The sequence below is a fragment of the Rhinatrema bivittatum genome, chromosome 8 (genome assembly GCF_901001135.1).
Source record: "Rhinatrema bivittatum chromosome 8, aRhiBiv1.1, whole genome shotgun sequence".
Taxonomy (NCBI): domain Eukaryota; kingdom Metazoa; phylum Chordata; class Amphibia; order Gymnophiona; family Rhinatrematidae; genus Rhinatrema; species Rhinatrema bivittatum.
Window position 1 is genome coordinate 240,151,526 of NC_042622.1, and position 13,132 is coordinate 240,164,657.

Consider the following 13,132-nt stretch of genomic DNA (forward strand, 5'->3'; position numbering starts at 1 on the left):
TATCCTGAAAACCTGACTGGCTGGAGTCTTCCAGGACAAGTTTGGGAACCACTGCCTTAAAATATAAAAGGGGCCTTGGCTTACTACAAGAGAAGAACTCAGCCTCATAGGCTTCTCAACCATTCATCTCTTATGATGCTAACAGACTGGGCATAGCAATGGCCAAACATATGTTGTCCAACTGGCTAACAAACTGCATTGCTTACTGCTATGCACTAGCAGGCCTACAAATTATAGACACCATCAAAGGCTTATCAAGTTAGTGCTGTAGCTGCATCAGTGGCTCATCTGCAAAGCCGCAACATAGTTATCAGTTCATTCCTTTTAGTCTCATTACTGTCTGGGCAGTCTTTCAAAGAGTGACAGTAAATTCGGACAAGCAGTTTTGGGTAGCTTGTTCATGCAGTAATCCACTCTCCACAGTGGTGTCTGGATTGCTTATTCAGTAAACACCCTGCTGTAACCCTCAACATGGGACTCCCCACATGTCTTGGCTAATTCAGCCCTGCTTGTTGATGGAGAAAGCAAAATTGCTCACCATAAATGGTGTTCTCTGTAGACAACAGGATGAATTAGCCATGCTAATTACCCACCTGCCTCTCTTGAGAGTCTACTACTTAACTAGAATTAGCTCTAAAATCAATTGAGGGGGCTCACAAGGCAATGTCTGAGCTGGAATTCCCCCACATGCTCAGTAGAGCAAAAGCTGTACTAGCTAAGAGAAAGGTCTGTTCGATACTGCTGGATGACGTCATCTCTGCTGTCTACAGAGAGCACTTCTACAGTAAGCAAACTTGCTTTACTTAGCATTAATTTCCTCTCCTTAAGTCATACCAGACCAGTCCAGAAACCTCCCTGGAATTGTGCAACTTTAGAGTTGGATGGCAACTTACCTTGAATGGAGAATGCTGTCATTTCCTAATGTTGTTAACATGGTGAATCATCTATTTCCAAGCAAAAACAAATAAATAAATAAAAATCAAAAGGAGAAATATGGTTCCTGTTGGGGTTCTACTGACTTTTTCCTGCCACTCCAATCTTTAGGAGGGGAATAGTTTCAGCAGAGTATTTGTTTCCATCTTCTAGTAGGGGGACTAAACCCTCTAGCCTGGATTGGTTTGGTATGACTTAAGGAAAGGAAATTAATGGTAAGCATACACTTCACTTTTTTTTGAGGGGGGAGCAGCAGTTTTCTTCTGCACTTTTGGTCTTCTCATTCAGTCAGTAGCAGGACTGATATTCAGTGCTATGAACCTTCATTCACAACTACCCAGGATTTTATCCCCTGTTTTATAACCCTCTAAATTCATTTAGCCCAATCAGTGCAGCTGCAGTCTTCAGCTAAGAGCCATGCGCCAAAGCTTCCTTTGGAACCCTTCAGTCATGGTCCCTGAAATGGCCACTAGGTGCCGCCATTGCACAATTGCTGGTATTCATTCACCTAAGTAGTGTGAACATGGCTTTTCTGCATTTCTAGCCCCAGCTAACAGGAGAGCAGAGAACCTGAGCCGGGAGTCAAGCCAAGCTTCCTCTACATGGCAGTGTTCAGCACTGCCATTGAGCCAACCCAAGTAGCTAGTTTTTGTTCTGATAAATTTGTTTATGAATGATGGGCTGTAAATTAGCAATGTTATTCTCTGAGCAGATTACACAGCCAGCAGCACATACATAATTAAAAAGACATAATACAAATCACAAAACCAAAAATTACAAACCAATCCAGAACCTAACATTATTTCAAAAAAATTGCATAACACAGACAAAAGAAATAATACAAGAGCTAAAATATCTAAAACACACAATAAAATATGGTGCAATTACTTTATTTGCCCAAAAGAATAAAAATAAATCGGACCTAGTAATTATCAAGAGGCCTGTATCATCATCTTAAATCTAAATCATTATTGAGCCTTTGTAAAGCATTTGGAAAATGGTTCCAAAGCTTGGAACCAGTAAGAGAGAGCCTTCTTCCTAGTCCCCATTAATTTTATATCCCATAGAGCAGTGTTTCCCAACCAGTGTACTGTAGCTGAAGTGCAGGTGTGCCATGGCTGCATTCTCATTTTCTCTTTCCCTCCTGGCCTGTAGGGTGTCCTCTCACCAGCAGGAGGAGTCAGAGAGCAGCACTTATTGGCAGCTGCTCCTGCTTTTCCCTCTGCTGGCTCTCCTCTGCAACAGAAACTGCACTAGGTCCTATAGTCTCATGAAACCTGCTGGTCTTTGCAGTTCGGATTGCAGGGAGAAGCTGGCAAAGGAGGAAGAAGCACCCGACAAGCTGCTCCCAGACTTCTGCTGTTCAAGAATTAGGGGTGGAGTGGGGAAAGGGACACCTGAATGTGCCACAGGATATGGGGGGAGAGAGAAAGGAAGGTGATGATGCCAAGGGTTGGGGAAGAAGGGTGGAGGGAGAGTGAAGATGATGATTCAAGGGCATGGGTAGAAAAGGTAGAAGGAGAGGGAAGGTGGTGATGATGCCAGGGAGTGAGGTTGAGGGAAAGTGATGCCAGGGGGTGGAGGGAACAGGAAGAGAAAGGGATGCCATGGGATGGGAGAGATGGCAGATTGATGGTCAGTGGGGGAGAGGAGTGGAGAGAGAGGGAAGGTGATGATGCAAGGGGGAGAAGAGAAGGTGATTGGCATGGGGAATGGAGGGAGAGGGAAGAGAAAGTGATTCTGCCAGGGTATGGAGAGAGGAAAATGTCAGAGGTGAAGGAGGGGGTGGAGAGAGAGGGAAGGTAATGATGCCAGGGAGTGCAGGCAGAGGAAAATTGATGATGCCAGGGGTGAGGTGGAGTGAGAGGGAAGGTTTTGATGATGGGGTGATGATGAAGGTGATGCTAGGGGGTGGGGAAGAGATGGTAGAAGGTGGTGATGATGCCTGGGAATGGAGGAGAGAGAAGGTGATGATTATGCCAAGGAGTAAGGGAGAGAGGTGGAAGCAGAGGGAAGAAGATGATGCCAGGGGAAAGGGAAGATGATGCCAGTGGTGAGGAGAAGGGATAGAGAAAACGATGATGATGCCAGGGGGTGGGGGAGAAGGAGTATAAAGAAAGGGGAAGGTGGTGGTGATGCCAGGGATGAGGAGGTGGAGAAAGATGGTGATGCCAGGGGTGCAGAAGAGTGGTGGAAGGAGAGATGATGATGCAAGGATGGGGGAACAGGTGGTGAGGGATAGAAGGAAAGGGAATGTGGTGGTGGTGATGATGCCAGGGATGAGGAATGGAAGGAGAAGGTGATGTTGATGCCAAGGAGTGAGGGAGAGGTGGGAGAGAGAAGGTGGTGATGCCAGGGGGTAGGGGAGAGGGAAGAGAAGATGATTATGCCAGGGAAGAGGGAAGGGAATGATGATGCCAAGGGGTGGGAAGGGTGAAGGAAGTTGATGCCAATGGGATGGGGGAAGAAGAAGGGAAGAGAGTGATTATGGGGAAGTGGTTGGTGTGCCACAACGAAGTGATACCTGTGTTGGGAGTCACTGCCTTAGAGCAGTGAATCCCAACACTCCCTAGTAAGTGCATCTAACAAGTTGGGTTTCAGGATATCTGTAATGAATATGCATGAGTTGATTTGCATGCTTTGGAGACCTACTGCATGTAAATCTGTCTCATGCATATTCATTGTGGCAATCCTGAAAACCTGACTGGGTAGGTTTGCCTCCAGGAGAGAGTTGGGAAATATTGCCTTAGAGTAGGGGTGAGCAACCTTTTGAGCTGTGGTCCCCCTTCCATCCATGCAATTAGTTGGGGCCCCCATTTTTGTTTTACAAGTTGCTGAAAAGAATAAGCTCACAGGGTACTGAAAAGCAGACACACCCAGACACCTCACACCCAGACACACCCAGACACCTCACACCCAGACACACCCAGACACCCCACACCCAGACACAGAGAGACATGAACATCCCACAGAGACAGAAACCCAACACCCAGACAGACAAACTGGGGTCCATTTTCAGCTGCCGTGTAGCTCAGCTAGTTAGCCTGATAAACATATCTGGCTTACTAGCAGGGTATCTTAAAGGTAACCGACTAACCGACTAACTTTAGGACAGCCCTCTGGGCCTGAACTGAGATAGCCACCTAAGTTAAGCAGCTATCTCTGAATATCTGAGTTAGCTGCTTTACTTATGCAGCTAACTCCGCTCCCCCTCAGAATAACTCTTATCCGGCTAAATTCTAACTAACTAGTTATCAGGCTATAATTTAGCCAGATAAGCCATTTAGATTATAACTATTACGTTATCTGTCTAAATGGCTTTTGAATATGGACCTCACTGTGTCCAGATACAGAGGGGGAAACAGGCAGACAGACCACATTACACACACATAAGCCACACACACAGCCCACAGCATATTAGACAAACACAGAGACACACACTCTAGATACAGAAGCTACACACCACAGACACGCCCAGAACATTTTTCAGAAACTTAATTAGCCAAAAATTTTTAGGAACTAAGAGAAACTCTATCTCTCATTGCCCAACTTTTTCTTCTTTGCTTTTTTTTTCTCTCTCCTATTTTTCTCTCTATTTTTGTATTTTTCTTAGTTCATCATTTTTGTTTGCTCATGTTTTGATTTACTTATTTAACGTTTGAAAAATATTTTTGTCTTTATTCTCCCTTCCCCCACCTCCTTATCCTCTCTGGTGTTTGTCAATTTCCCTCCCTTATCTTACCACTTCTTTTCCTCCAGGGAGGCGACAGCTATGCTCTCTCTTCCTGGGTAGGAGCCTGGCAGCAGCAGAAGCTCTTTCCATGGCCAGTTCTGCTGCAGATTAACAGCTACCCGCCCAGGCCCAGCACAATAGAAGCAACTCCTCTTCTTAGCCCCCGAAAGAGTTGCATTTCACGGCTTAGCCATGTTTACAATGATGTTCCTCCCTCCTCTCTGAGCTTGCAATTCCTGCCTGGTGCCAAGACATTTTCCTCCGTTAGAGCAGCCAGCATGCCCCCCTTCAGGATTGTTTATGCCCCCATGTTTGCTTACCCCTGCCTTAGAGAAGACTAGTTGAGCAAAGCTGCCTTTCCAGTTGTAAGATTTCTGAAAGGCAAATAAGGGAGCATTGTGTGATATTTCGCTTTCCTTATAGACCTACCGTGAGCACTTAGAAGGACAGAAGCACAAAAAGAAGGAAGCTGCTCTAAAGACAGGAAACCAGGCAAGCACCGGACCTCGTGGGGTACAGACCCAGCTTCGCTGTGAGCTGTGTGATGTTGCCTGCACGGGTGCAGATGCATACGCTGCACACATTCGGGGTGCAAAGCATCAGAAGGTAAGAACATAAATTGCCATACTGGGTCAGAACAAGGGTCTATCAAACCCAATATCCAATTTCCAACAGTGGCCAATCCAGGTCACAGTTAATTGGCAAGATCCCAAATAGTAAATGGATTCCATGTTGTAATTACGCAGTGATAAGTAGTACCACTCTGGTAGCAAAATCATTTGATTGGGATAAAGTAGTCCTGACTTGGCAGCATAGAAAATGTTCTGGTTATTTTTCCGTCGATAAGCAGGGCATTTAGCCATGCATACTGGGTGGCGTCATCCGTGATGTCACAAAGGCAGAGCTACTCTCTTAGCTCGAAGAGTTTTGAAGTGCACATGACCTCGGGTTCCTGCGCTCCTCGAGCTCCTCTTCAGTTTTAGTTTTCTGCAGTTACTACACGGATGTGTGGCTATTCTCGCCCTGACAGGAAACTTTAAAACTTCAAAAAAATTTGTTAAATAGAAGAAAGAAGATGCCAAGAAGCCCAGGATTTAAATACCATTCCTACGGCAAAATTATGTCTGTGACCGACGGGCATAATTATTGCTATTTATGCCTCGGTCCCGACCATGATCAGGCCGCATGCAGGGACTGTGGTAAAATGTCCCCACAGGCCAAGAAGACAAAGAAAAGAGAAAATGTAGAGGATGAGGCAAACATATGCCCTCTCTCCAGCGGATGATTGTTTGACCAAGTCGTCTCCGGGTAGGCAAAAGCCCCAGTCCGAGCCCCCTCGACGCGCGCATTCGGCCTCGGAGGGCCGTGAGCCACATAATGCGTCGGCATCCACACATCATGCGTCAACCGCTCCACCGGCTATGACTCATGCGCTGTTAAAACCAGCATCGCGTCCTGCGTCGATGCCTCGCACGAGGCAATCGATGCATGCGTCGACTCCATTGAAGAAGCCAACTTCTACAACGCATCACGATGTATCTCATCAATCTATGATGCAATTACTTCATAAAGCTAAGAATCCACCTCCCCCACAACCGGAGAAGTCAGTCTCAGCACCTACAATTCAAAATAAACCGGGTAAATCTGTCTCAAAGACAAAACATATTACAACTCCATCTGGAGCACCATCTAAATCTGCTTTTCATCATTCTACATCTCTGCTAGATCATCACCACTCTCCTTTGTCAGTTTTATCTGATGTTGTTATTGATGAATCACCAGGGGGCTGGGAATCATCTCCAGATCAGGTTGCTCGTCCTAAACTCTCCAAATGAATGAGGGTCTCCTCATTCATCAGTCCCTAAGATGCCGTCTAAACGATCAAAGAAATCTACCAGATTACCTCACCAACTACGTCGTCAAACAGCTGAGGAGACAATGTCTCAAATCACCACGCTACTACATACCTTCTTTCGAGATTTACCATCTGACCATAACGTTTTACCACCAGATTCTCAGGTTCCTACATCACCGCAGGCTTCTCCTGATCCACCTCATGACCTGCCTTCTCCACAACCATCGCACTCCCCTCTCTCTTCTGTTCGCACGATCTCACTAGATCCTTCTCCTGTATCATCTCCTGGAAGTTCAACGGGTATTCCATCTGACCCCCCACAAGATCTTCCTCAACCAACTTCTCCACCAGAAGATTTAACTTATGCTAAATTCCTGGAAAAATTGGGTTTAGCCTTAAATATAGAGACTCAGAAACTTCTAGACCCAAGATCTGAGGTTATGGGGATTCTCCAAATACTAGATGTTCCAACTGAACTAACTGCTCTACCTCCTCACCAAATATTGGAGGGTCTTATGGATAAAGCTTGGGATACTCCACACCTTCTTCCATCCATTTCTAAGAAAATAGATTTAAAATGTAGAATGCAAAAGGCCTCCTACTATTCAAACATGCAGGTTCCTCACAATTCAATAGTAGTAGAATCGGCAATGAAGAGGGCCAAGAAAAACCGGCTATACTCTAATACACCTCCAGGGAAGGACAATAAATTCCTGGATGACTTTGCAAAAAAGATTTACCAAAATTCTTGCTTAATTCTAGAATTAACCATCATCAGTTTTACATCATACGATATTTGTTCAATTGTACTCAACAGCTGCAGCCCTTGCTAACTACCTCGCAAGGGGATGCTCCACTGCCTCAGCCTTTCCTAGACCTACAGGAAGGCTTGCGTCACTTGTTGCGGACAACATATGAAGCATTTGACACCTCTGCAAGATCATCAGCTACTTCCATTTCCGCTAGATGTCTAGCATGGCTTAGGGCCAGCAGTATTAGAGAAGATGTATATGACCGACTAACCAATTTACCTTGCAGACCAGACAATCTATTTGATGAAAAACTCAGAGATGGTTTCTCTCATTAAAGAACAAAATATAGCGGTCCAGTCTTTAGCGACACCTCTAGATACGCCTTCAACATCTAAACGTTTCTTTGGTCAATACAAAAGAGGTTACTACTATCGCAGACCGTACCGTGGCTATCAACCCTACCAACCTAGTTATAGGCAACAGCTATTCCAACCTTAGAGACAACAATCCCAAATGCAAGGACAAAGATCACGGCAAAGAACACCAAGACAACAAAAACCGCAGCCCTCTCAACAAACGCCTAAGCAATCTTTTTAAATCATCTTGCCACAGCAACAGTTCTTGGGGGGGGGGGGGGGGGGAGAGACCATCCTTATTTCATTCCCAGTGGTCCAAAATCACCATAGACCGATGGGTATTGAGCATAATATTTCAAGGCTACCAACTACATTTCAGTTCCTTCCCAACTCTTCCACATCTCATTACTTCCAAGACTCCTCAAATTCAAGTCCCATCTCTCATGACGGAAATTTCAATCCTCCTTCAACAGAAGGCGATCCAGCCAGTGCCTTCCTCTCAAAGGGAAAACAATTTCTACTCCCAGTATTTCCTCATTCCCAAAATATCTAGAGGCCTATGCCCTATCTTAGATCTTCGAGCTTTAAACAAACACCTCGCAAGAGAAAGATTCAAAATGACTTCTCTCAAAACCGTACTCCCTTTTCTACAAGCGAACGACTGGATGTGTTTGCTAGATCTAAAGGATGCGTACTCTCACATTCCAATCCACAAAGACTATTGGCATTACTTTTGCTTTCAGGTTGCGAATCATCATACAAGGTACTCCCATTTGGTTTTTCCTCTGCCCCGCGAGTCTTCACAAAATGTCTTGCTGTTGTTGTGGCACACTTACGCAAACAGGGAATAAACATATTCCCTTACTTGGATGATTGGCTTCTTGTATCTCCCAATGCACAGCTCCTGAAACAACAGGTGGAATCACACTCCTCTGTCTAGAGAGCTTGGGTTGGATAGTGAATTACAAAAAGTCTCTACTCAATCCTTCGCAAACCATTCAGTACATAAGAACATAAGAAAATGTGATACTGGGTCAGACCAAGGGTCCATCAAGCCCAGCATCCTGTTTCCAACAGTGGCCAATCCAAGCCATAAGAACCTGGCAAGTACCCAAAATCTAAGTCTATTCCATGTTACCATTGCTAATGGCAGTGGCTATTCTCCAAGTGAACTTAATAGCAGGTAATGGACTTCTCCTCCAAGAACTTATCCAATCCTTTTTTAAACACCGCTATACTAACTGCACTAACCACATCCTCTGGCAACAAATTCCAGAGTTTAATTATGCGTTGAGTAAAAAAGAACTTTCTTCGATTAGTTTTAAATGTGCCCCATGCTAACTTCATGGAGTGCCCCCTAGTCTTTCTACTATCCGAAAGAGTAAATAACCGATTCACATCTACCCGTTCTAGACCTCTCATAATTTTAAACACCTCTATCATATCCCCCCTCAGCCGTCTCTACTCCAAGCTGAAAAGTCCTAACCTCTTTAGTCTTTCCTCATAGGGGAGCTGTTCCATTCCCCTTATCATTTTGGTAGCCTTTCTCTATACATTCTCCATCACAATTATATCTTTTTTGAGATGCGGCGAACAGAATTGTACACAGTATTCAAGGTGCGGTCTCATCATGGAGCGATACAGAGGCATTATGACATTTTTCGTTTTATTCACCATTCCCTTTCTAATAATTCCCAACATTCTGTTTGCTTTTTTGACTGCTGCAGCACACTGAACCGACGATTTCAATGTGTTATCCACTATGACACCTAGATCTCTTTCTTGGGTTGTAGCATCTAATATGGAACCCAACATTTATTTATTTATTTATTTCTAGTTTTTATATACCGATCTTCTTGCATTAGATACAAATCAAACCGGTTTACATGGAACAAAAAACTGCCTGTAAAGGCGATACATGGAACCAAGAACATACAGTATAATAAACTGGGCAACTTATTTATAAATTTAACTGACCAGAGAAAAAACAATTTACATTACATAGTCATGTAATATATGATAAACACATACATATAAACATATAAACATTGTGTAATTATAGCATGAGTTATTTTTCCCTATATGCATCAACTTGCACTTATACACATTAAATTTCATCTGCCATTTTGATGCCCAATTTTCCAGTCTCACAAGGTCTTCCTGCAATTTATCACAATCTGCTTGTGATTTAACTACTCTGAACATTTTTGTATCATCTGCAAATTTGATGATTTCACTCGTATTTCTTTCCAGATCATTTATAAATATATTGAAAATTAAGGGTCCCAATACAGATCACTGAGGCACTCCACTGCCCACTCCTTTCCACTGAGAAAATTGTCCATTTAATCCTACTCTCTGTTTCCTGTCTTTTAGCCAGTTTGCAATCCATGAAAGGACATCGCCGCCTATCCCATGACCTTTTACTTTTCTTAGAAGCCTCTCATGAGGAACTTTGTCAAACGCCTTCTGAAAATCCAAGTATACTACATCTATCGGTTCACCTTTATCCACATGTTTATTAACTCCTTCAAAAAAGTGAAGCAGATTTGTGAGGCTAGACTTGCCTTGGGTAAAGCTATGCTGACTTTGTTCCATTAAACCATGTCTTTCTATATATTCTGTGATTTTGATGTTCAGAACACTTTCCACTATTTTTCCTTTCAATACATACATAGGAGCATTGATTCGAATTCCCAATATCCATAGCCTTTCTACCTCTGACAGAATCAAGACCTTACAATCCCTTTCTCGGACTCTTCTATGTCGGACAGTAGTTCCAGCACGACAAATAATGATACTCTTATGGCATATGGTGGCAGCAGTTCATGTAGTCCAAAATACTCGTCTACACATAAGACGTCTTCAGTGGAGTCTAAAATATCAATGGAACCAGCTGACACAGCAAATGTCTCACAAGGTACGTGTTACGTACTCCATGAAAAAGGACATAAGATGGTGGCTCCGTCCGCCCGTTTTAAACGAGGGAAGTCCTTTTCAACATCCCCCTCATCAGATAATCCTCACAACAGATGCTTCTACGAAGGGCTGGGGTGCCCATCTCTTGCAACTAGAGACTCAAGGTCTTTGGTCAAAAGCAGAACAAAGTCTCCAAATAAATCTGCTGGAACTAAGAGCAATCAGGAACTCTTTGATTGCATTTCAGTCATGGTTACAAGAGAAATCAGTAATGATCCATACCGACAATCAGGTAGCAATGTTTTATATCAACAAACAAGGGGGATCCGGATTGTTGACACTTTGCAAGGAAGCAGTTCAAATCTGGGAACGGGCAGAGCGCAACAAGATCTTCTTACAGGCATCCTACCTTCCAGCAGAGTTTTCCATCCCCATGAATGGTCGCTCAAGCAAACGGAAGCAGACAAAATTTTCGCAAATTGGGGTACTCCAGAGATAGACCTCTTTACATCGGAAGACAATCGAAAGGTACAGAAGTTTTTTTTTTTTCTCTTCTTCCCAGCGCACACAGGACATGTCAGGACGCTTTCCTGATTCCTTGGGAGAAAGGCCTTCTATACGCATTTCCTCCCATACCACTAATCTCATGCACAGTCCAGAAATGTATTGCGGACAAAGCAAACCTAATCCTAATAGCTCCAGCGCGGCCAAGACAACTGTGATATCCTTATCTACTTCGTCTCTCAGTCACTCATCCAATACTTTTGCCAAAAGACCCTTTTCTCCTTTCTCAAGACGCAGGGAATCTGATTCACCCCATGCAGTCCTCCCTTCATCTGACAGCGTGGAGATTGAACAGCAGTTACTGAGTTCCCTGAACCTCTCTCCAGACATATTGGAAGTCCTCATAGCATCATGGAAATCTTCCACCAGAAAATATTATGCCTTCAAATGGAATAGATACTCAAAATGGTGCACCCACCAGAGGTTTGACTCCCTTTCTTGCCCTCCTGAGTCGCTGTTAACTTATCTCCACAATTTTCCCGCTCAGGCTTGGCAGTAACTTCTATCAGAGTTCACCTTAGTGCTATTGCAGCTTACCATGTCACAGATAAGGGCTGCTCCATCTCTACCCATCCGTTGATTTCCAAATGTATGAAGGGCTTTCTTCGTCTGCACCCGCCTTTTAAAAAACCAATAGTTCCATGGGATATTAACATAGTCTTTGAAGCGTTGATGAATCCACCTTTTGAGCCCATGTCAACCTCTACGCTTAAATTCTTTTTTTTTTTAAATTATTTATTTATTGATTTTTCAAAAAAAATATACAGAACAAACGTTCATGAATTTCACATCTGGTTACAAAGTAAATGATTATATTTTACCGGAATTAATATCCAAAACAAAACAATTTCACCCTATGTGTAGTTATAGGAAATTTGTGGATCCAAGATGTAGAACAAGCAGTGTTACTAGGCAATATAAAACATAACTTACAAAATGTTTCAAAATTAACCAGTGCCTTTCCAATAATACCTTCCCATCCCCTGGAATTATACAGAGTGGGAGTCAAGGTATACCCGTAGTTGTTCCGGTTCTCTGAATATATATCGTGAATTCTGATGGATGATCAAACAGTAGCATGGATATCTGAGGATATACTTTGCACCTCTGGCAATAACTTCTTCCCTCATAGCTATGAATTTTTTCCTTTTGATTTGAGTGTTTTTGGTTATATCCGGGAAAATTTTTAATGGATATCCATAGAATTTTAAATGCTGATTACGGAAAAAAGTTCTCAGAATTAAGTCTCTACCAGATGGTGTTGCGAATTGTATGAAGAGAGTAGCTCTTTCTTCAACTATTAAATCATGAGATTTTTCTAGTATGTCTGTTAATTCATATGAGGAAGTTTCCTTACAATTTTGTTCGGAACTTTTCCCTCTATCCCTCTGAGGCAGGTAATAAATTTTAAGAATCGTTGAAATCTCTTGCTCAGGAATTTTAAGAAGATTTAAATAGTTCTTGAAAAGTTCACGATGGGATAATAACCTGAGTTTTGGAAAATTCAATATTCTAATATTATTTCTTCTTAAGGAATTTTCAAAATTTTCCATTTTTACCATCTGCATATTTTCAGATTTAATTAGATTTCCTTGAATTTGCTCCAGTTCTGCTATTTTCTGTTCAGCTCCCTTAACAGAGTTTTCCAAGTTTTCTACTCTCCTTTCTGTATCTTTGTGCTTCTCAATGCTTTCTTTCACCATTATAGTCAGAGACACAATCGATTTTTCCATAGATGTTATAGCTTGCATTATCTCTGTTAAAGTTACTTTATTTGAATTAAATTCAGAAACACCGCATACAACATGGATCCATGTTGTATACGCTTAAATTCTTAACTTGGAAAGTACTTTTCCTAGTGGCCATCACTTCTGCAAGAAGAATAAGATAACTTCAGGCGCTAATAGTCAATTTTCCATATTTTCAATTTCACCATGATAAGGTGGTCTTACAAACTCACCTTTCATTTCTACCAAAGGTAGTATCTGCTTTTCATTTAAATGAAACAATCTCCCTTCCG

General features: G+C 42.8%; 1 protein-coding gene across 5 annotated transcripts in view; it reads left to right on the forward strand.

Moving 5' to 3' along the window:
* The window catches only part of ZFR2 (zinc finger RNA binding protein 2), a 397,475-nt gene that overhangs the window by 210,636 nt on the left and 173,707 nt on the right, over positions 1–13,132 (forward strand). For all 5 annotated transcript variants that reach the window (XM_029614304.1, XM_029614303.1, XM_029614305.1 and 2 more), the window contains one exon: positions 5,090–5,272. In XM_029614304.1, the coding sequence (XP_029470164.1) occupies positions 5,090–5,272 (183 nt within the window). The remainder of the gene's footprint in view (positions 1–5,089; positions 5,273–13,132) is intronic.